Here is a 24,093-nt window from a genome sequence, read left to right as displayed (position 1 = left end):
AGGACCCCACCACCCTCTGGTCTCCTGCTGGGGACAGTGAGGACCCCCCACTCTCTAGTCTCCTGCTGGGGGACAGGAGGACCCCCACCACCCCTCTGTAGTCTCCTGCTGGGGACAGGAGGACCCCACCACCCTCTCTCCTGGGGAGTGAGGACCCCCACCACCCTCTCTAGTCTCCTGCTGGGGACAGTGAGGACCCCCACCACCCTCTCTAGTCTCCTGCTGGGGGACAGTGAGGACCCCCACCACCCTCTGTAGTCTCCCTGCTGTGGGACAGGAGGACCCCCACCACCCTCTGTAGTCTCCTGCTGGGGGACAGACCCCACCACCCTCTCTCTAGTCTCCTGCTGGGGGACAGTGAGACCCCCACCACCCCTCTGTCTCTCCTGCTGGGGACAGTGAGGACCCCCACCACCCTCTGTAGTCTCTGCTGGGGACAGTGAGACCCCACCACCCTCTCTAGTCTCCCTGCTGGGGACAGTGAGGACCCCACCACCCTCTCTAGTCTCCTGCTGGGGACAGTGAGGACCCCCACCACCCTCTCAGTCTCCTGCTGGGGACAGGACCCCCACCACCCTCTCTAGTCTCCTGCTGGGGGACAGTGAGGACCCCCACCACCCTCTAGTCTCCTGCTGGGGACAGTGGACCCCACCACCCTCTCTAGTCCTGCTGGGGGACAGTGAGGACCCCCACCACCCTCTCTAGTCTCCTGCTGGGGGACAGTGAGGACCCCCACCACCCTCTGTAGTCTCCTGCTGGGGACAGGAGGACCCCCACCACCCTCTAGTCTCCTGCTGGGGGACAGTGAGGACCCCACCACCCTCTCTCCTGCTGGGGGACAGTGAGGACCCCCACCACCCTCTCTAGTCTCCTGCTGGGGACAGGAGGCCTCTGCTGGGGACAGTGAGGACCCCCACCACCCTCTGTCTCCTGCTGGGGACAGTGAGGACCCCACCACCCTCTAGTCTCCTGCTGGGGACAGTGAGGACCCCACCACCCTCTCTAGTCTCCTGCTGGGGACAGTGAGGACCCCCACCACCCCTCTGTCCTCTCCTGTGGGACAGTGAGGTCTAGTGCTCCAGCCCCCCCACCAGTAGTCTCCTGCTGGGGGACAGTGAGGACCCCCACCACCCTCTGTAGTCTCCTGCTGGGGGACAGTGAGGACCCCCACCACCCTCTGTAGTCTCCTGCTGGGGGACAGTGAGGACCCCCACCACCCTCTCTAGTCTCCTGCTGGGGGACAGTGTGTCCATATGACTTCGTATGTACAGTTCCGTTCAGAAGGTCGTTGCATCTTTCTGGACGGCAGGTCACTACGCCGCCCCTCCCACCATCACACACACACACACACACACACACACACACATGAACGAAGACTCATCAAAAAGAGATTGGAAGAATATTAATATGAATATCGGCTAACGTTACTGATGATCGATGATGAAGATGTGTGAATATACTGCTTAAGAGAACAAGTAAATCACACTGATAGGAGTAGCTATTCCAATATCAGAACACAGTGGGGAAATGGGCTCATATATCAAGAGTCTTAATGTATTTATAGGGAAGAAAACGACACTGAACCAGGTGAGTTTTGCCGAGTCGGGTTACCCTTCGCTGCCACACTTAGTTAAACTCAAACAACATAATTTTTTCTTCATATGTTGTCTGAAAGAGCGGTTCTCCCTGACGACCCATTATCGTTAGTGATCACTGTTATAACCAACACTAGTACACCAAACGGATGACACAAGAGACCTGGAAACATGGATCCCATTACTGCTGGGGAAAATGTTCCTATATCAGTTCCTCAGACAAAATCTGCAAGATGTAATGTGTACGAAGAAGTTTGGTAGCGAAGGATCTCTATAAAGACGAACACTTTATAAACGAGTTTCACAGAAGTTCGTTCACTAGTTTCAGTGTCAGGTTACTCGCTGACGGTCGAGAGGGTGCGGGAACAGGCCTATTGCCGAGGTATTTGTGTATCAATCGTCAAAAATGTAAGTTGTGTTCAATCAAGTGTAGTGTTTAACTGTGTGTATCTGGAGAGGCCAAGGGGCGTTGTCTTCACTACTTCTCTCTGATGTTAGTAAGTTATTGGTATTATATATATTTAATACAAATAATGGCAATATAATATAATAAACCATTTCAATATATTATAGTCACCGCTAATTATTCCTTACAGCAGGACAGACATAAGCAGGAAGGTTGGTGTCCGCCAGGCAACTCACAGTAGGCCATCAACGATACTGTGAACGGAGATAAAGTAACAGGAAAAAAATCACAGAAAAAAATAGAATTTCTAGGAAAAAAGTCCACAGGAAAAAAGTCTTTTTTTATATATATAATTAACAGTTAAAGTAATAAAACAAATAAAAAATTCGCGTGTCAGGCGGCATGTCGACAAACGTGTACTAGGCTTAACACACAGCAGGATGAAACCAATGACGTTCTATTTAGTAACTGTATTAAAACTATAACCATGAAAGAGACGCTTGCATTCAGATACAGGTGGAATGTTTATTTAGTATCATTAGTCTGGCCACTATTGCGAGGTTCCTTACGACCATTCCGGGAGTTTTACTACGATATATACAAACACGGATCACAAAAGGTGTTCACCACTGTAACAGGTGGAACTGTGGGCAACTGTACATGTTCATACATACGGTTTACCCCACTTTCAAGCCACACATATCGTCCTCCTCGAAATTCATAACCGGCAATTTCACTGACTGCACCCCACCCCGTGACCCCACCCCACCCCGTGACCCCATCCCCTCGATCGTTTTCGGTGCCGCAGTGACTGGATGTAAGTTTATCGGGGTGACTATAGTACAACTCCCTCTCTCAACACCTTTCAGGAATTAAGTTTAAGGTGATTGACTTTCTTTGGTTCGTCTGTAGTCTGTCTGAAATATTAAACCACACAATATATCAGACAGATGTGTGGAGACTGTTGGTAGCTCTGGTTTAGTCGTGGTCTGGGTTGGTAGTCCTGAGACAACACACACGTCTCCGAAAGCGTTGACTTTGGGAATTAAAAAATATTCTAAAATGTGTCCTAATGTTATTTGTTATGTTTAATACAGCGTTATCTTATTTCCGTTTGCTTCCCGTTTGTTTCTTTGTTTGTTTTCAATCAGCAAATAAAGCTGGATAAGCAATATAAACATTTCTGGATATTTTTTATCACCAGTTGACTGACACCGCTGTTGGGACATCGATGACGTTCGTGTTTCGAGAATTCAGGAACAGCTTTTCGACACATAAGACTCAATCTTCCACAAAAAACGAGCACTTACACGAACTAAAATATTAGCGGCATATAATCTTGTCTTATATACTCTATAGTAAGAACAGATAAGGACAAAGATCTCTAAAGCTACATTTGTGGAGAAACGAATGAGTAAAACACGACCAAACTCGGTTCGCTCAAGTCTTGAATCTGGCTCGTTTCACGGTTTCGGATTTATGAGAATGTCAACACCAGTCTCTGCCTTAGTGACGGTCAGGAAGTACACGAAAACTCCTCTGAGACAAACAAATAGCCGGTGAAGTGACTGAAATTGACGAGACTGCAAAGTAACTTAAAGTGTTCGTCAGTGTAGTAAAGTGTTCGTCAGTGTAGTAAAGTGTTTCTCAGTGTAGTAAAGTGTTCGTCAGTGTAGTAAAGTGTTCGTCAGTGTAGTAAAGTGTTTCTCAGTGTAGTAAAGTGTTCGTCAGTGTAGGAAAGTGTTCGTCAGTGTAGTAAAGTGTTTGTCAGTGTAGTAAAGTGTTTGTCAGTGTAGTAAAGTGTTTCTCAGTGTAGTAAAGTGTTCGTCAGTGTAGTAAAGTGTTTCTCAGTGTAGTAAAGTGTTTGTCAGTGTAGTAAAGTGTTCGTCAGTGTAGTAAAGTGTTCGTCAGTGTAGTAAAGTGTTCGTCAGTGTAGTAAAGTGTTTCTCAGTGTAGTAAAATGTTTGTCAGTGTAGTAAAGTGTTCGTCAGTGTAGTAAAGTGTTTGTCAGTGTAGTAAAGTGTTTCTCAGTGTAGTAAAGTGTTTCTCAGTGTCAAGAAGCGTATCAAGTGTAATAAAGTGTCGTGGGGGCCAAAAACACCCATACGTGTCAAATGAATGGTATAAAGTATCGTAAAGTGGCATAAGGTGTCAGAGTGCCATAAAGTGTCACGTAATGTTGTGCACAAACAAAAAAGTGTTATGAAGTGTCAGAGGTGTGTCATGAAGAGTTCTCAATTATCAAAGTGTTGCAAAGTGTCTTGAACTATCCCAAGGTGTAAAGTGTGTTATGAAGAACACAAGGTGTCATTAAGGGCCATGAGGTGTCATAAAAGTGTCAAGACGGTGCCAGGAGGTGACCTTGCAGGGTGCCAGGGCTCCCCCGACCACCAGCACAAGGTAACTACTAATACTACTGTTCTCTTGGTCATCCATTGGGCATGAAATAATGCTTAAGATCATATGCTCTGCCTTGGTTGTTTTTGTAAGTTAAATGTGAATTACCATATAAGTGTGTATGTGATAGACGGCAGGTAATCTCAATTAGATTTTTCCTTTTCTTTTTCCAGGTAAGTGTGAGTTAAAACAGCTGTTGGAGGGACACTAACACGCCATATCTCAGGTACGTCCAAGTTATCATGTTCATTGATCATCGTTTTATTCATCAACTTTTCTTCTTCATCGTTAAGGACGTCGGTGTCCTTCCCTTATTAGTGAGTCAACGTGATCCTCCCACTCGTTCACGCGGACGTCGGACCAACTCCTTATCCTTACACAGTGTTTGTGGTCGCCTGTGGTCCCGTCGCCATCTATGGGGGTATCGGAGACCTCCTCCTACCACCGTCTTCCCGTAAGCGCCTTACCTCTGCCATTTAACTGGGTATAGTGATCACACTCACCTGTTTTAAAGGCATCCGCATCTCTCCTGGAAAGTTCTCTCTACACAGATAAAATAACCCTCACCATGCTGTCATGGTTTCATTATCCTGCTTTACAGGATAATCTGCTTCGTGTTTTGGAGGCGTCATGTCCTCTCTATCAGCTGTTGATTTGTCAAACATGTCCCAGACCTAATTGATAGCAACCTGACCTAACCATTGGGATCGAGGTTTAGCCATAACAGATCCCAATCCCAGTAAGTACTAATTCCAATGATCCCAATTTCAGTGGGATCCAATCGTAATGCCTTAAGGGTGATTGGGATTAAGGTAGTTTAGGGCAGAGAACCATATGATCTAGACATGTTCAGTGTTGACCGTCACAGCTCGGCAGCAGAGACCAGTGTTTTCGGTGAGTTGGGTCTCTCCTCCTGGTTTAGATGTGTGGGAACGTCCTCACACTCTTGCCTGAGGAGCGTCCTCACACCTCGGGAGCATTAGACCACCACCTTGTGTTTCAAGTACGTCAAAGTATTATTGGGTGTAATTTTTCGGGATACCACGTTTTCCTAAGCTTGCATCAAACACCAGTTTTTCTAAGAGTCTCTCAGTATTTTCTCCCGGACCGAGAGTTTGGGGATATATAGTAATGATGTCCGTCCGTCCATCCATCCATCCGTCCGTCCGTCCGTCCATCCGTTCGTCCGTCCGTCCGTCCGTCCGTCCATCCATCCATCCATCCTTCCGTCCGTCCGTCCATCCATCCATCCATCCATCCGTTCGTCCGTCCGTCCGTCCATCCATCCATCCTTCCGTCCGTCCGTCCATCCGTCCGTCCGTCAGGTCTTTCGTCCGTGATAGATTTCGTATCCATTAGTTAACTCGCCACAGACGCGATGCGATGGATTAATTGCAGCGTAAATTATGGCAGGGTCTTACTGAGCAGTACTGGACGTGTTGATAGTTGAGTACTTCAGATAATCAAGGTTGTATTATTGTGTTTTTTGGGCGGGGACTTGAGAAAACTACGCTGTTTTGGGGGGCAAACTACTTCAAATGTTTCATTATTTCTATTGTAAGGTTTTAATGAATTAAAAATTAACATAATTTACGGGAACGAATGAAGCTACTTCCAGTACATAAGTAGAATTAAATAATAATAAAGAATAAGTTCCAAGGTAGAAATGACAACAAATACATTATTAAATGGTTAACATAGAACATTATTGAGTTATATTCAGCCAGCGAGCCACTGTGGTGTGAAGGCCTAGCCCGGAAGATAAGCACAGGGGAATATGGTTGCTAAGTGTCGTGAACGTAAGGTTGGTATTGGTATGGTTTACCTCCATCACAGCCTAACCTTATGGTCATATTATAGACTGGAGAGATTAACCGTCATCTTCTTCAATCTATTAAGGCTGTTTAGGATATCAGTTAACTAAACCTAACATAATCATAGCACTTCGTAATTAACAGCAACAGTGTGTCGTTTCTAACTATAAACACTTACTCTGTACGCCCCGCAACACTCCACGGGGTGTGAGCACAAGCAGGTGGTCATAACTTCATCTAGTCCAATTTCACCAGATTTTTACACCAATTGAACGTCTCATTAATGAACGAAACTTTGTGCAACATAAAAGAAAATAATGTTTAATTAGTTTCATATAATATTGTTCTCTTATATTACCTTGTTGTTGTTTTCTTTTCAACGTGATGTGAGCGTTAGAGTTAGAGTGTTTATATCAGGAGCAGAAAGGCACAGTTCACACCTGTACACCTGTCCTTCATTAATATTCCTGCCACCACCCATTTGGAAGAGGATACTTAAACACCTTTATTTAGTAGCCTGTCCAGCTTTTAAGGGTTATTTTTGACAGACCCAAATTGTATTTAACAGTGTCTTTGTTAGAAGCGAGTTTGGCGAGGGCATCAACTCTGTCATGTTCTTTGAGGCCTATGTGAGAGGGATCCACAACAGTTTGATCTTCACCCCTCGGTCAACAAGGCACACTTTTGTATCTTGCTTCAGAGACAAGCGCGTGACAACCTAAGCTGAGGGTGTCAAAGTTAAGTAGTGAGGATAAGGAGTCAGTGATGATGAGACAGTAACAGTCTGTGGCAATGATTTCAACAAGTTCTGTGGTTGTGAGTATGACAACTAGTTCAGTTTGTAGAGTGGATGTCCAGTTATTGATTCTCATTCCTTTATTGTATTACCGTTGGGCTGAGTCACAACGACAGCACTTCCAGCCCTCCCACGGACAGAGTTGACAGGGCCATCAGTGTAGTACATGGTTTGTGTAGTGTTGTTATAAGTCTGTACGTTGTGTGTTCACTTTGGTGGTGTTATCAGGAACACCATGCAAGAGCCTCCAGGTTGACTGTAATTATTCTTTCTTTGACTCTGTATATTACTAATTATTTCCTCATATTTACTATTTTAGTGCTCATGGGACAGACTAAGATTTTTATTTTATTTTTAATTTATTGTTTGTTAATGCCGCGTGTTAGCTGTAGTATGTCAGGTGAGGAACAGGGGCTAGAGACACCGATATGTTTAACAAAAGAAGAGACTTGGTCAATGGCGTTGTTACATTTCATAAATTTTGATGGTTCGCGTTTTTCGGTTACCAGTTTGTTTGTCGACTACTTTAGTTTTTTCATTGGGGATGATGTGACCCAGGTTCTCACAAGCTGCCTGTACATGGTTCACAGTGGTCTGCATTTCACGATGAGATTTAGTGAATACGAGAATGTCATCTGTATTGGTGAGGCAGTTTAATAGTACATTCATAAGCACATTGAACAGAGTGAGACTAACTACTCTACCTTGGGGGTGCTAAGTTAATTAATTATCTTTGACATTCACTTTAAGCCCTTCTGTTGTTGAGGTAATAACTTATCCAATGTAACTGCCGACCACTTATAGGCTAGTTCGTACAATATAAGTTGCCTATTAGAAATATCGTTTGGTGTATTTGTGTTTTTCACCTCCAAACACAGCTAGGAATATGGTGATGTAATTATGAACATTCTTACCATGTTGGGGGACTTGTGTTCTCTGATTCTATATAAGAGTCTGCCAAGAACCATCCTCTCAAGAGTTTTACACAGGCAGCTGGTTAGTGGTATGGGACCCAAGGCGTCAGGCTTCGGTATTGGTCCATGATGTGGGTAGTTGGCTTGCAGTTTGACTCATATTGTTGTACAGTACAGTGCCAGTAATGGTGGTGGTGGCGGTTTGAGCAGTGGTGGTAGTAGTCGTGGTGGTGGCGTAGTGGTAGTAGTGGCGATAGTGGTGGTAATAGCGATTGTGGTGGTGGTGGTAGTGATTGTGGTGGTAGTGATTGTGGTGGTAGTGAATGTGGTGGTGATTGGAGCGGTGGGGATGGTGCAAGTAATGGTGGTGACGTATTCTGAAATAATTCAAAACGGGGATCAAGGCAGCTTCACTCCTCTGGTCTTCACAACCTCTGGCAGGATGGGACCAAGACACTTCTATGCAAGACTGGCAGAGGTGTTGTTTGAACAGAAGCAGCAGCCCAGAAGTTATGTTGCAGCCTGGATGAGATGTCGACTGCTCTTCTCTACTTAGGTCTGCATTGCTCTGCCTCAGGGGAACGAGATCGTCGGCCCCAATGACAACAACAGTTGCAGATATTGACTATGAGGCTACAGTCACTGAATGCCGCATAGATCTGCGGCTCAACTAACTCAACACAGCTAGGGTAGCTCCTTTTGTATTAGGATATTTAATTTTAAGGCATAGGTGTGGCTATTGGGGGAGGCTGGAAGCCACGTTAAAAAAAGTAATAGTAGTAGTAGATCATCATCAAGTTGGTCAAGGCTTAGGGAAAATCTTGGTGGGTAATGTTGGGAGTGACTCAGCATTTATTGTCATTACATTGAGCAAAAACTTTTTTTTTCCTATTTAATATTTGTAACTATTGGTTTAAACTCTTGGTCATCTTATATTACATGGCTTTAATAGTGTAATAAATATTGTTTTGTATACTTTATATTTTAATTTTAGATGGCATACAGAGATGTGTACAGGTGTGTACATGATGGTTAGCTTCTTGGTGACGACGAACTTTATTTCTTGTCTGGTGTTTAAATGTGACATTATAGGCAGCTGGTAGGTTCAGCCAGGTGAGGTTGTGTCGTATACATTAGCCAGGGAAGCTGAAGGCGACATCGGGTGCGTTGTAGTTGTAACCGCCGCTGGTCGTGCAGGGGATGCTGGTGGTACTGGTCACCGTCACCTGCCGGTCAAGGAAGGCGGTCGTGGTGACCACGTTGGTGCGGGTGACGATGTCCACCACCTGAGTGGTGCGGGTGTCACCGCCAGTGGTCACTGTGGAGGTGGCAGTGCGTGTGACGGTGTCGGTGAGGAACTGGCGTTGTTCCGTCACAGTGACGGTGACGGTGCTCTGCCTGACAATAGTAGTAGGCACCACCTGTGTGCTGTACCTCGTGGTGAACACCGTGGAGGGCACAGTCTGGGTCCGGACCACTGTGGACGACACCTGCTGTGTGATAACCTGGGTGGTTGTGAGGGTCCGAGTCTGTGTGCTAGTCACTAGCTGGGTCAACACACTGGTGCTGACTACAGTGGACACAATAGTGCTCCTGACAGTGACTCCCCTTGTGGACACCACCGTGGAGGTGCGACCCGGCACTGTAGAGGTGCGGGTAACGTAGGCGGTGGACACCTGAGTGTTGGTGACGGTGCTGGTTTGGCCGGGTACGGTGGTGGTCACCACGGAGGTCCTTGTTTGAGTCTCTACCTGGGTTCTGGTGACGGCCGGCTGGGTCCTCGTCACCACCTGTGTTCTGGTGACGGTCTGGGTACGGGTATAGATGGTGGGCACCACCGTCGTGGACACCTCTGTGCGCGTATTGGTCTGCCCCACAGTGGACACAACGGTGGACGTCCGTGTCACGAACTGGGTTCTTGTGGACACCTGTGTGCGGGTGTTGGTGACAGTTGCCTCACCCCCGGGGCGGGTAGTGACGCCCGTCGAGGTGCGGGTAACCACATCGGTAACGAAAATGGTGGTGCGGATAGTAGAGGGGAGACCCACAGTGGTGACGCGGGTAGAGTACACGGTGGATACTTGCAGCCTGGTGCTGGGCACAGTCCTCGTTGTGTACTGGGTCACCACTCTGCCCTCCGTCCGTACCGTGGAGGAGGTGACAGTCACGAATTGTGTACTGTAAATTGTTTCGGGGAAGCAGGGCTCACGGGGTGGGGGCAAGTAGGAATCCAATGTGCCCTGCGCTCCAGAGAAAAGGTCATTGGTTCCTGAGAAGAGCTGCCGACCGCTGCCAGGAGGGACGCCAGGGATGGTGGGGAGCTTGGCAGTGAAGCAGGGTCCTGCCACCGCCAGCAGCACTAAGAAAAGAGCGCGCATCCTCCTGCAACACAACATGAACCTCATCAGCTTGCTGCACCAACAACATACAATATTATCACTTAATGATCACAACTCTTATGACTGCAACACTTACCATAAACGTAACTGTGAACTGATGTACATAATTATGCTACGTGGATAAGGAAGAAAATAAAATCAGAATTAATGGTTTATTTCACAAATTTCTAGTTCCGGATTTATCATGTCGACAAAATCAGATAAATATGTACGTTGTTTGTTTGTTTTCATATTACAGGGAACAGGTGTAGCGCTGCAGCTAACTGATGTAATGTTGAGCAGATACAGTCCGACGTGTACTGAACTGTACAGTATATTGATGCTCTCGGCCGAGTGATCATGGATCCACAAGATGCTCGCCAGCAAGAAATACTGTGTCGATGGTCATTACGTCTACTGTTGCGTCAAGGAATTTGTCAACTTGTGTGGGAAAGTTTTGGCAAGAACGATATTGAATTAATTAGGGAACCCGAAGGGGATGGCTGGAGCATCGTAATTGTAGCGAGTTGGGCCACACGGCTCCTGCTGCGTCCTAGTGACCGTGATGGTGTTTGGATAAGTCGGGGTGATGTATACCACGCTCTGCACCACCTCAGTGCTCACCACTCGTTGCGTCACCACCCGGCCAGGGCCATCGACGGTGACATAGGCAGTACTAATGACAGTGGCGGTCCTTCTATCCACACCCCCTCCCACAGTCCTCTGCACCGTCTGAGTATTGACAATGGTGGTGGGTCGCACCTGCGTGGTGACCTGGGTCCTGGTGACCGTGTTGCCCACCACGAGCGTGGTTGTGCGGGTGACAGTCACTCGCCGAGTATCGGTGGAGAACTGGGTGTTGGTGATGGTGCGGGTGATGACCAAATCTTGTACTCGCACACTCTGGGACACCCTCGCTGTAGTGGAGGTGGTGAAGACCACCTGAGTGCTGGTGAGGGTCTGAGTCACCCTCACTGGGGGAGGTTGGTAGGTGCTGGTGGTGGCCAAGGTCGTACGCACTACGTCTGTGATCTGAACAGTCCTTATCGGACCCTGAGACCGCACGGTGGACTGCACAACAGTGGTCCTGGTTCTCGTCGTGACGACTGGAGGAGGCTGGTAGGGCACCGTGTTGGTTTGCACGACCTGCGTTTGTCTGGTGGTAGTTGTGGGCTGCAAAGAAGTTTCTACACTTGTTCTGGTGACGGTAACGTCTCTTCTGAGGGTCGAGCGCACCGTTCTGGTGGTGGTACTCTGGATATTTTGTGTCCTAGTAACTGTTGCCTGGACGGTCCTCGTGGTCGCTGGGGCGGTGACGGTCCTAATGACGGTTATCAGAATATCGTCAAATCTCGTCTGTCGGACAGTTTCAGTCGTTCGCTGTCTATCCGTGATGGTATTGGTCCTGACGATGGTAGTGGGGACGACCTCCGTGACGACAATTACAGCACTGGTGCTCCTCGTGACGGTGGTGGGCCTGCTGACGACTTGTGTGGTCAGCACCACCGAGGTGGAGGTGGTGCTGAGGTAGACAGGGAGGCACGTGGCAGGCTCCCTGGGCGGCAGGTAGCCCCCGAGGATCGCTTCGAAATCATTGGAAGCTCTGCCTCTGGGAGGACCCGGGAAGAGCTTGTCAGCGCCGGCAGCAGCGACCAGCAACAGTATCAGGCACAGCGGCCGCATCCTGCAAGAGACACCAGGTTAGGGGCGTGGTCACGCGGGGCAGAGGGCGGGGCCCCGGGACCCACCCACTTTCCTGGGTCCCATCACGCCCACAAGACCCTCACCCTACACCCCGCCCACTCATCTAGAGTGGAGAGGGTGCTGGGTGAGGGCGCGTGCGGCCGTTTGCATGGAGGGTGTGTGGTCCCGGGGCGCCCAACTTATGCTAGGTCAGTTACAGTGACTGGAGCTGCTAGTGTGGAGCCTCACACAACACTTACCATCATGTCTCACACTATCACTTACTGCACATCAAATTACACCCCCCCCACCAAGCTATAGTCATTCACGATGTGTTGTGGTGCGTGAATCTCTCAGTATCGTGGCTGTGAGGCACCACCAGTAGTCGACAGACAGGAGGATGGGCGTCTGAATACAATGCCTCGAGCAACGTGTGCCACAGAATGTTGAATTAATCGGTCGCTTGACATACATTTATGCCTTACATCATCTACACATTTAAACATGACACGGAGGAGGGCTTCACCTCACACAAGTGACCACACAGAAGTACTGTGTTTTATAATCTACGTGGATGTGAGTGTGTGAGGGAAGGTCTGGCGTAATACATTCATGAGTGACTGATAGTGTGTGTTGTACTGGTAGTGAGGGTGTTGTGAGACAGACCAGTGAGAGTAGTGTGAATTATTTCCTTTAAATTTATCATGACACACACACACACACACACACACACACACATACACACACACCGCCATCCCCCTCTAAACAATATATTCTTACCTGTTCCTTCTGTTTTGTCCTCCGTTCACTCTAACCTGTTTGTAACTTGTGATCCCTTCTCCTTCTCTCTACCCCTCAGCTCCTCCACTTCTCCACCCTTCCGCTCCCCCACCCCTCCTCTTATCCACCCTTCCACCCCTCCACCCAGTACCAGTTAAGGTAGGTCGAGCCAGGGAGAGTGGCGTGGCCGGATCTTTAAGGTCACAAGAGGTTACAGATTACACGTCTTTCATCTTCTTGTTTCTGTGACTATTAAATATTTTCTTCGACATAAAATGTTGCGTCATTATCAAAATTTGTGAAGGAATTAAACATCGACGATTTAACTGATTAAATACTAAATAGAGAATATGCTGTTGAAATAAACATACAAATAAAATTACATGTGGCAAGGTTTTGAAATTATGATAATCACCCTCGCAGTGTTGGCCATGAAGCCAGGTTTTCTATGACTAAGGACGAGTGAAAGGAGGTGGAGGTGAAGATGCCTCACGTTGAGTGCCATCTTCCTTTTGCCAACTTTGGAGTAGCTGCTGTCTTTATTTCTAGCGTATTATCTAACGTTTGACCTTTGACCTATACTGTAAACGTAAGCCTTTGTTTACATATTCTCAGAGCTCTTTACTCTTCTTTGACACATTGGTCTGTCTGGCTCTTGTCCGACTCTCTCTCAAAGTTAAATAATACTACCTATTACACTACTTAGCCCCTAATCTGTCTTTCTTTGTCTTCGTTGTGGTGTAAGAGCCATTTAGACCTGACAAAGATTATGAACTAGACACACAAGACGCTGACTGGCTTTAAGACGTGAGAGTCTACACACTAGTTAATCCAAGACGTGACCAGAATACTTAGTTTTCTTCACATTCCAGACACCCACACCTTAATACAGCAGAAAGAGAGAGAGAGAGAGAGAGAGGTAACACAACTCCTTCTTATAATCTAACATAAATAGTATTGACTGATTTAAGATCCAGTTGGTAGGGAAAAAACCAAACTATTAAACATTTATATAATTAATTTTTTTGTATTTATTTATTTTTTTTATGATACGACTAAAGTTGAAAAAATGGAACAAATAACTGATAATGTATTTTTTAATTTATTGATTTATTTTTATTTTTATATTGGAGATGCAGATGAAAGTATGTAGTGTATAATTATATTTCCCAAACACATAAAATACATTATTAATATTTTCTTTACATTATTGTTATTATTATTATTATTATTATTTAAGGTGGCAACTCTACCATACTGGCTACAGGTACTTTTACATATTCCTGCTCCTCAAAATGACCGTGGACCCCCTTTGCTATATTGGGTCAGTGACGCTGTAGTGATGCGGTACTTATGACCTTCAGATCAGGTTAATTCATTCATCTGCCTGTCACCTCTCTCTCTCTCTCTCATAGATAGATAGATAGATAGAGAATCGTTATTGTGGTCACCAAGACGTTAAAATTTACCCTGATGACCTGTTCGTCGAGTGTATGTATGTGTATGTGTGTGTGTGTGCATGTGTGTGTCCATTCTCTCTCTCTCTCTCTCTCTCTCTATTCTCTTTGTGTCTGTGGATTTGGTATCTCGGTCTGCCTTTCTCTCTTCCTTCTCGTTTCACTTTCATTCTTTGTCTCCACCAGAGGAAAAAAAATGTGAATATCTCTAGGCCCTAGATGAAACACACTGGCTGGTACTGCCTGTCTCTCAAGCCGTCCTGTGGGAGAGATAGTCATGACCTTTCTATCAATGTTTGTAGTCACTGAGATGTTAGAGATATATTACTAAGGGAGAGACGAGTGGTGGTAGTGGTGGTGTGGTAGTGGTGGTGTGGTAGTGGTGGTAGTGGAGGTAGTGGTAGTGGAGGTAGTGGTGGTAGTGGAGGTAGTAGTGGTGGTAGTAGTAGTGGTAGTAGTGGTGGCAGTGAGTGATTTCAACTTGATCATAAATACCAATCCAGGTCTCCTGCACTGTACGCTGTGGACAGTTACCCCGTCACTGGGAGGTAACGTCCTCTGAGTATCGTTGATCAAACACAAGAAGGGAAGCTCACCCATACAGTAAGAGGGAAGGTTACGAGTGTTTATGGATGTTAACGAATCACTGAAGATAAAAGAATTATTAAATCAATTACTGAGAATAATGTAGGTTTGATATTTTTTTCTCTGTTATCTGTTATGAACTTTAGTAATGTAGACACGCATCAGTACAGACAGACGAACAGCAACCTCGTCGGCAACAATGTCCGATTCCATCACATTTCTCTCACGAAAACTAAAATTTATGTTGGTATATTTCCTTCCCTTTGCTACTTTAAAAAAATAAAACTATTATACTTTATCAAATATTTTGCTATATAATGTCATTTACTTTGCCATTCTTATAAACCAGTAAACGCAGTACAGCATTAGTGAGGCAGGCGGGCGTGTGTACCTGCCGGGATCCACCCGCCAATACTTTCCCTTTCAACAGGAACTCACGTTGTTAAGTTTACGTAACCATTTGGCAACAGAGACGACCATCTTCACTTTATCTCTCGTCGTGTGGATTAAGAACTGCACTCACACTTAACAATCTGGAGTACCTCGTCAACCTTCTTCACTGGTTGGGAACACGACACACACACACACACACACACACACACACACACACACACACACACACACACACACACTAATATGATAATACAATAATAAACATCAATGATTTCTCTACCACAATAATGGGAACTGTCTCGCATTAACAGACTCAACTTCATACTTGTCAGCCATCAGGTAAACAACACAACACGGGTACAATGTGTCGAGGTACTAATGACCACACACACCTGACACCACACACACAACTGATAACACACCTAACATAACACTACTGACACCACACACCTGACACCACACACACACAACTGACAACATATACTTGACACTACACACCTGAGAAGACCCAACTACTTACCTGGTGTATATAAGTTTAAGCACTGAAGGAGAGAAGCCAACTGTGACACGGAGGAGGTCCTGAACACCTTATATACTAGCAGGGACAGACACCAAGGAGGAGGAGCCCAAGGGAGGGAAGGTGGGGACAGGGGGAGGGGAGGGGAGGAAGGCAGGAGGTCATCAGAGGGGCAATGGTGGGGTGTCTGACGGCTGTTCTGAGCGCGAGGGAGGCTGAAGGAGGGGGGTCAAAGAGGCGAGGGTGGCTAAAGGGGGGGAGAAGGGGGTAGGAGAAAGGGTTGAATAACAAGAGGTTGAAGGGGAGGAATGAGAGGGAGGAGTCATGGGAGAAGTGAAGGCTAAAGGGGAGTGGGAAATGGAATGGGGAATGGGGAGAGAGGGAGGGGAAGAAATGTCGTTGGTTAATGGAGGGGAGAGTAGAAACAAGAGGAGGGGATGGAGAGGGGAGGGAGGGGAGGGAAAGGTTAGAGGGGAGATTCTGAAAGACTGGGGAGGGAGGAAGGGAGGAGGGGATGCTTTACAAGGGTGGAGGAGGGAGGAGAGAGAGGCAGGTTCACTGGAAGGGTCATGGGGGGGGTGATGTGGAGGGGTTAGGGATGGAGGGAGGAGGTCAAAAAAGGGAAGGTGGGGAGTTGGGTATGTGAAGGGGAGGGGGGGAGGAGGAAAGAGAGAAGGGGTAGTGAGGAAGGAGAGGTCAACGGTCAACTCTAGCGAGGTAAAGGAGGGAGGGAGGAAGGCATCTTGACCTTGTCTCATAAACGCCACTGGGTAATTCTCGCCGTTTAGTACTGGCACCAGACATGTATACAAGATGTTGGACTTTCCTTAAAAAAATAATAATAATAAATCCCGCCCGTCAAAAAAGTAGTGAGGCGTGATAATTGCCAGAAGCGAAGCCTACCGAACAGATCGTGTCGAGAAGAGGTGATAAGTATCGATGGCAATAGTTTTTTGTTGTTGTTTGAAGGAGAGACGAATCTAATTAAGTATTCGTAGCGCGTTTAGAATTAACATTTAATATCCACTGTATTGTAAAATTTGACATTTTCTGCTTCAACATGAAAATTATATCTACAAGAAAATGAAAATCCTACACCGTATCACAGATCAAAATAGAATAATAATCCGGATTTACGGATTTCTTACAAGAATTATCAACAGTAATATGTAAAATAATCCGAACGAAAAAAAAATATATATATATACTAGTAAAAACAAAGGGCTGATCTTACATTAAATATCAAGTGAGTTCGACCGTCACATTATGAGGGAGAAAGTGGAATATCCGACAATTTATCGATGTGTCCGGCCACAGCTCACATGTTACTTAAACCTACATCATAATAATATCGATAATGACTATGTATACTCGCTTAACAGACACTCTATTACTGTCTAAATAATTATATAATGTACAGACAGAAAGTCACTTATATACTAGTTAATCTGTGTATCTGTCTGTCTGGTTTATTTTTGTCTGTCAGTCTGTCTTATTTCTTTTTAAATCTATCCTGTCTGTCTGTCTGTCTGTCTGTCTGTCTGTCTGTCTGTCTGTCTAAACAACTACAAACTCTTCTCCTACACCTTTCCCTTCCTCCCTCCTCACACACACACACACACACACACACACACACACACACACACACACACACACACACACACACACACACACACCCACCCACCAAATATCTTGATGCAAACAAACACAAATTCACAGATATGAAAACAAAAACAAAAAAATTGACTAAAACACATACGACGACACACACACAAACATACACACAAACACACACAAACATGACATAAACATAAACAAAAACAGACATACACAAAGATAATTACCTGAACACAAAGAGACATCTAGACACACAAACACACCCAAACAAGTACAAACAAACACAGGAAACAAATTAACATATATATACTTATAAAAACAATGATAAAATGAGTAAACTAAATAGAGACAGATAGACAGACAGACAGACAGACAGACAGACAGACAGACAGACAGACAGACAAACTAGCAGAGAGAGAGAGAGAGAGAGAGAGAGAGAGAGAGAGAGAGAGAGAGAGAAATTGTGCAACTCATAATTAACAATGTCAAATGTCCTTCTCTACACATTAGTGGGTGGCGTCACTCACAGTTACTCAAGCACTCTTGCGGCCACTCACCCATATAGTAACTCATGTACTCACTCCTGTAGTTACTGATCTAGTTATACTTTTGACTGGTATAATTATATAGTTATATTTGTATGGATTATATGTTACTTAAGGAAAATTATATGTGATTGTCTCTCCCTCACTCTCCCTCATTCCCTCCCTCATTCCCTCCTTCACTAACTCATTCCCTCCCTTATTTTTTTATTTTCCTCTTTCACAAACTCTTTATTCCCTCCATCCCTCCCTTCCTCCTTTCTCCCTCCCTACCTTGTTCCCTCCCTTCTTCCTTTCCTCTATTCCTCCTTTCCATTTCTCCCTCCCCTCCTTCTCTCATTGCCTTCATCATTCTTTCCCTCCCTCCCCTTCTTACTTCCTCCCTCCACTTATTCCTCCCTCTCCTTCTCCCTCTCTTTCCCTTCCCTCATTCCCTCCCTTCTTCCCCCCCTCTCACTCCCTCCTCCTCGTTCCTCCATCACCCTCCATCTCACTTCTCCATCATTCTTCCCTCCTTCCTCCCTCCTTCCTCCCTCCTTCCCTCATCATTCTTTCCTCCTCCTTTCCCCATCATTCCTTCCTTCCTTCCTTTCCTTCTCTCCTTCCTTCTCCTTCCTTCTCCCTCCTCCCTCCCTCTCCCTCCTTCCCTCCTCCTCCATCAAGCAAACAAACAATGGTGACTGTACATATCACTGCCCCACCTTCTCAGGGGATTAGCGGAAAGTTTTTGTGATGTAGACAGTCTTCTTCCTACACCTCCTTGTTTACATACAGTCTTTCACCTCCTTGTTTACATACAGACAAACATTAACACTTTATTTGAAAGTCTAAAATCAGAGTATGTCCAGCACACACACACACACACACACACACACACACACACACCCCCTGCACAAACTCTATGGATCTCTTACATTACTTGACACATGACACACACACACACACATACACACACACCCATACACGAACATACAGAACTCAGATGTGTAAATAATGTGTTTGGGTCATTGTATTTACTCAGGCCCTTCTAAGCCTTCCCTTTATGACAGCACATCAACAACTCTGCCATTGTTGTTATTCTTCACTATGAGCTATACGGTACAGGTGTGTTTTGGTGTTACGAAAGGCGTGTTACTGAGTCCATCACGGTAACACGTCAGGGAGTGGTATCATGGTGGTAGTGCTGTGTAATGGTAGTAGTGTGTAATGGTAGTACTGTGTAATGGTAGTACTGTGTAATGGTAGTACTGTGTAATGGTAGTACTGTGTAATGGTAGTAGTCAGATGTTACGGGCGGCTTGACATTCTTTCTTTTTCTCTCTTAGAATTTTGCCACTTACAACAGCTAGTTTATTGTGCACCCCATGCTCATCCTGTGAATGGTAGCGCAAGAGGATTACAGAGTAGAGGTCATTAAGGGTGTGTATAACAGCCCCCAGTGGTCAGGATATTATGGTGGAATGTTACAGAGTGTTTCTAATACATTGTTTGTTTAGTTCTGTACATAGAGGTTGACTTATTCACACCTGCCTTAGAGTGAGGCAGTATGTCTGGCCTCACACTTTGTTATTCACACCTGCCTTAGAGTGAGGTAGTATGTCTGGCCTCACACTTTGTTATTCACACCTGCCTTGGAGTGAGGCAGTATGTCTGGCCTCACACTTTGTTATTCACACCTGCCTTGGAGTGAGGTAGTATGTCTGGCCTCACACTTTGTTATTCACACCTCCCTTGGAGTGAGGCAGTATGTCTGGCCTCACACTTTGTTATTCACATCTGCGTGAGAGGTATTTAAGGACCTAATACCTCTCACGTAAGTATTAAAATAAATTAAAATAAAATAAAACGCTACTTTGAAAATCACCAGTTAAGGTGCCACTATTGGGACTTTTCCTCAGTGTCAGAGGCGACCGTGCGGCTCTCCTAGAGGGTAAACCTAACCTAACCTAACCTAACCCAAAAGGTATCGTTATTTTCCCCCAATGCATCGCCATATATGGACGTGTTCCCTCCCCATATATACAGCATTTATATCCGCAGTATATCAACAGTAATAAAACGTTAATCACTGGTTGTTATGAAAGCCTGGCAGTTGTCACGAAAGGGGTTAGGACTATATTAAGTTATTAAGAGTTGATGGGATTCAGTTGTTAATCATTGCAAGTATTAACTCGAGATGATGCTTGGAGTGTAATGATGTTGTTTATTAAATAGCTTATGTCCGTGGAGAGAGAGAGAGAGAGTATTTCTGTTGACCTTGGTAGGGGCCCCCACCATCCTACCAAACACGGACATCCCCTCTCCCTTCCTCCCTTCCCTCCCTCACCTCCCTTCCTTCATCCCTCCCTCATCTCCCTTTCTCCCTCCCCTTCCTTCCTTCCTCCCTCCCTCCTGATTCACCCTCACCCCTTTCCCTGACCCATCATAACCACCATCCCACAAGTCCTAGCCACTATTTCCAGTACTAGCTCCCATCCCAGGAGTCCTAGCCCCCGTCACAGGAGACCTATCCACCATCCCAGGAGTCCTAGCCCCCGTCACAGGAGACCTATCCACCATCCCAGAAGTCCTAGCCCCCGTGTTAGGAGTCCTAGCCCCCGTGTTAGGAGTCCTAGCCCCGTCACAGGAGACCTATCCACCATCCCAGGAGTCCTAACCCGACCCCTCCCTGCCCCCTTCGTCCTGGTTTTACGGGGTTGGCTGACAAGAACTTAGTGGTAGACCCTTATACCACACTTGGTCTTGCAAGGCCACCCTCCTCCACCTGCCACCACTACCACCATCTACCTTTACCATCTACTAGCACACCTACTACCACCACTACTACCAACATCTATGAAAGACAGGTAGCGTGAAAGTATGTTAATTGGACAGGTGACATTTGACATCACCCGCCTAACTGATAACGCTTCCTTGGACATAGAACCTTCTAAGGATACAATCAAATAAATCGTGTTTAATAACGATTTCCATCAAGGGCAACAAACGTTTGGTCAGAGAAAAAAAAAATGAAAGAGATCCATCGACCTTTGCTGAGCGTCGAAGCGTTCGCATAAGAAAATATTAATCCTTACCCAAGCCGCGAACGGTCACTAATGTAAACACTCCAGGCAAATTCGTAGCGTACAGTACACACAGGAATTTAATTACATAATACTTTCACGTATGTTTAGCATTGAACTGTTTTTGTTTTGTTTTTCTTAACTGGATATACTTCAGTGTTTATTCTTTTTTTTTATTCGCTATTCTATCATTCTCGAGTTTTGCCTCTGTTTACCTTTCCTCAGTAGTCGGATTAAGGAACGTCTTTGTTTACATATATACTTTACATATTGGGTATGGTTAGGTGAGCGTTCGTTTGGCGTAGCTTTCACGAGAGATGCATCGCTTGGCTGAGGCGTTGTTGATTCATTTTCTTGGCACTGTTGATTCTTCTTTTAGGCACTGTTGATTCATTTTCTTGGCACTGTTGATTCATTTTCTTGGCACTGTTGATTCATTTTCTTGGCACTGTTGATTCATCTTCCTGGCACTGTTGATTCATCTTCCTGGCACTGTTGATTCATTTTCTTGGCACTGTTGATTCATCTTCCTGGCACTGTTGATTCATCTTCTTGGCACTGTTGATTCATTTTCTTGGCACTGTTGATTCCTCTTCTTGGCACTGTTGATTCATCTTCTTGGCACTGTTGATTGTTGATTCATTTTCTTGGCACTGTTGATTCATTTTCTTGGCACTGTTGATTCATTTTCTTGGCACTGTTGATTCATCTTCCTGGCACTGTTGATTCATCTTCCTGGCACTGTTGATTCATCTTCCTGGCACTGTTGATTCATCTTCCTGGCACTGTTGATTCATCTTCCTGGCACTGTTGATTCTTCTTCTTGGCACTGTTGATTCACAAGCGCAAGATATAATTTTAGGATAACTTCGCTAGTCTTGTAACTAACACGCCTTTGTATGAACCCAAGTACTTTATTAGCCTTGTTTCGAGCAAATACACATTGTTGACTTGGTTTAACATTCCTACTTATAACTCCTAAATCTTTCTCACAGTCGGATTTCTCTGTAACAACGTTGTTCATCTGGTATCTGTTCCTGACACTCTCGTCAACAAGGCTTCAGACACAAGCGCGTGACAACCTAAGCTGAGGGTGTCAAAGTTAAGTAGTGAGGATAAGGAGTCAGTGATGATGAGACAGTAACAGTCTGTGGCAATGATTTCAACAAGTTCTGTGGTTGTGAGTATGACAACTAGTTCAGTTTGTAGAGTGGATGTCCAGTTATTGATTCTCATTCCTTTATTGTATTACCGTTGGGCTGAGTCACAACGTATGTGTGATGTTATTTTCAGTCTGCAGTTAAAAGTATGTGTTCAAGAGGTCTCACCTTGGTGGTGTGCTGGAAATTTAAGGATTGTGTGTGGCCAGTCGTATGGGCGGGTACGTGGGTGTTGTAATGCTGCTGTGTCTCAGTTTTGTACAGATTGTCTAGTCCAAACAACCTCATTTTGTGCAGCTGTAGTTTGGGCCCATTTAGATTTACCAGTTTCTTGGAAACGCTGTTGTCTGGATCACCACCCAAGAGCCTCGGGGCTATCATGAGGTTGAATTAAATTATTCCGTCTTTGACACTGGGTATATATATATATATATATATATATATATATATATATATATATATATATATATATATATATATATATATATATATATATATATATATATATTTCATGTAGATCCACAATGGAAACGTGGACAAGATAAATCTCGGTAAAATCACACAGGAAAGGGGAAACACTGGAGCACCTAACCTTTTCGTCTTTATTCAAGAGATCTTCAGAGTCATCTGAATTTACAGGGACTGAGAGAGGCTTATATACAAAGGGTGACCTTACATAACATCAGGTCAGGTCAATAACATGGGATTCACTAAACCACACACCACCTCCACCGCACAGGAAAGAAAAGTTTATAAAAACTGAGGTACGTAACAAGTCAGGTCAAGTCGGGTAAAGAACTTGAGACCCACTAATCATCTACCCTACATTTACCTCAAATGCTTTCAAAGCATTTTTTAACCTCAGGCCACTGACAAATAAATTTATGTAACATATTATCAGTTTTGTACTGACCATCACAAAGGTTTATAGAATTCAATTCTCTAATCAGACTTGCTTCACTCAGAAGTCTTTCTGTGACACATAGTGATTTAAACACTTCTATACTGTTTCCCAATCCATGGGATGATTATTGTTCCTTATATGAACGAACAGTGCACTGCTCTCAGATGCTGTTCTAATATTATAATTGTGTTGTTTCATTCTAGGTTGCAATGCTTTCCCAGTCTGACCTACATAATTTCCATTACAATTGCTACATGGAATACAGTAAACACTTCCATTTACATTCAAGGTTGGGCTGCTCTTGATTAATATATTAGTAATAGTTAAGTCATAATTAAAAACAGCATTAATGTTTAACAATATAAGGGATTGAACTAACGGGACAAATTCATTGCGATAAGGTAGACAAAATATTCTTGAATGTATGAACTTGTCTAGTGTGAGTAGAATAAAGAGATTTTTAGCCCTTTTAAAACAACGATCAACAAACAATGAAGGGTAGCCAAGGTTATGTGCGATGGACTGAATGTATTGTAGTTCTTCTTCAATAAATTCAGGGTCACAAATACGCAAACATCTCAAAAAACAGCAGAAAAAAGACATTTTGGTAGACTCATGGTTACTCGATAAAAAAATTCATGAAACTAACTACCTGTGTAGGCTTTCTGTACACCTTAAATTTATAGTTATGACCATTTCTCATTATAAGCATATCAAGAAATGGGAAGGATCCATTTATTTATCTTTCAATTTTGAAGGTAATACTATGGACAAGATCATTAAGCTTGTCTAAAAATTCCAATGGGTCACTCACCATCCTCCCACACACTCATACTCCCCGTACCTGGATTATTCCTCCTTTATAGTTTGACTCCTTAACCCCTCGTACCTAGACACTCTCATCTTTAAGCCCCCCCCTAACACACACACACACACACACACACACACACACACACACACTATTAGAGACGAGTTTTTTCATCATCCCGGACACCGACGCCTCGTTCTGCCTAGGCCTCAACATGACCCCAGATGGTGCGTGAGATATGCTGCCTTAAATGAGGTGAGAGAACACGGCTAATTCAAGTAAGGT

General features: G+C 44.9%; 1 protein-coding gene across 1 annotated transcript; it reads right to left on the bottom strand.

The window, feature by feature from the left end:
- Positions 1–8,751: 8,751 nt before the first annotated feature.
- On the bottom strand, positions 8,752–15,777 carry LOC121868564 (flocculation protein FLO11-like). Its single transcript, XM_042369313.1, has 2 exons — positions 15,719–15,777; positions 8,752–10,304 (listed from the first exon to the last, which is right to left on the bottom strand). The coding sequence occupies exon 2, from the start codon at positions 10,298–10,300 to the stop codon at positions 9,056–9,058; it is 1,245 nt and encodes a 414-aa protein (XP_042225247.1). The 5' UTR covers positions 10,301–10,304; positions 15,719–15,777; the 3' UTR covers positions 8,752–9,055.
- Positions 15,778–24,093: the final 8,316 nt, after the last annotated feature.

The sequence above is a fragment of the Homarus americanus genome, unplaced genomic scaffold (assembly GCF_018991925.1).
Source record: "Homarus americanus isolate GMGI-L3 unplaced genomic scaffold, GMGI_Hamer_2.0 scaffold59495, whole genome shotgun sequence".
NCBI classification, from domain to species: Eukaryota; Metazoa; Arthropoda; class Malacostraca; order Decapoda; family Nephropidae; genus Homarus; species Homarus americanus.
Note: the sequence above shows the minus strand (reverse complement) of the source record. Positions and strands in the feature narration are given on the sequence as shown.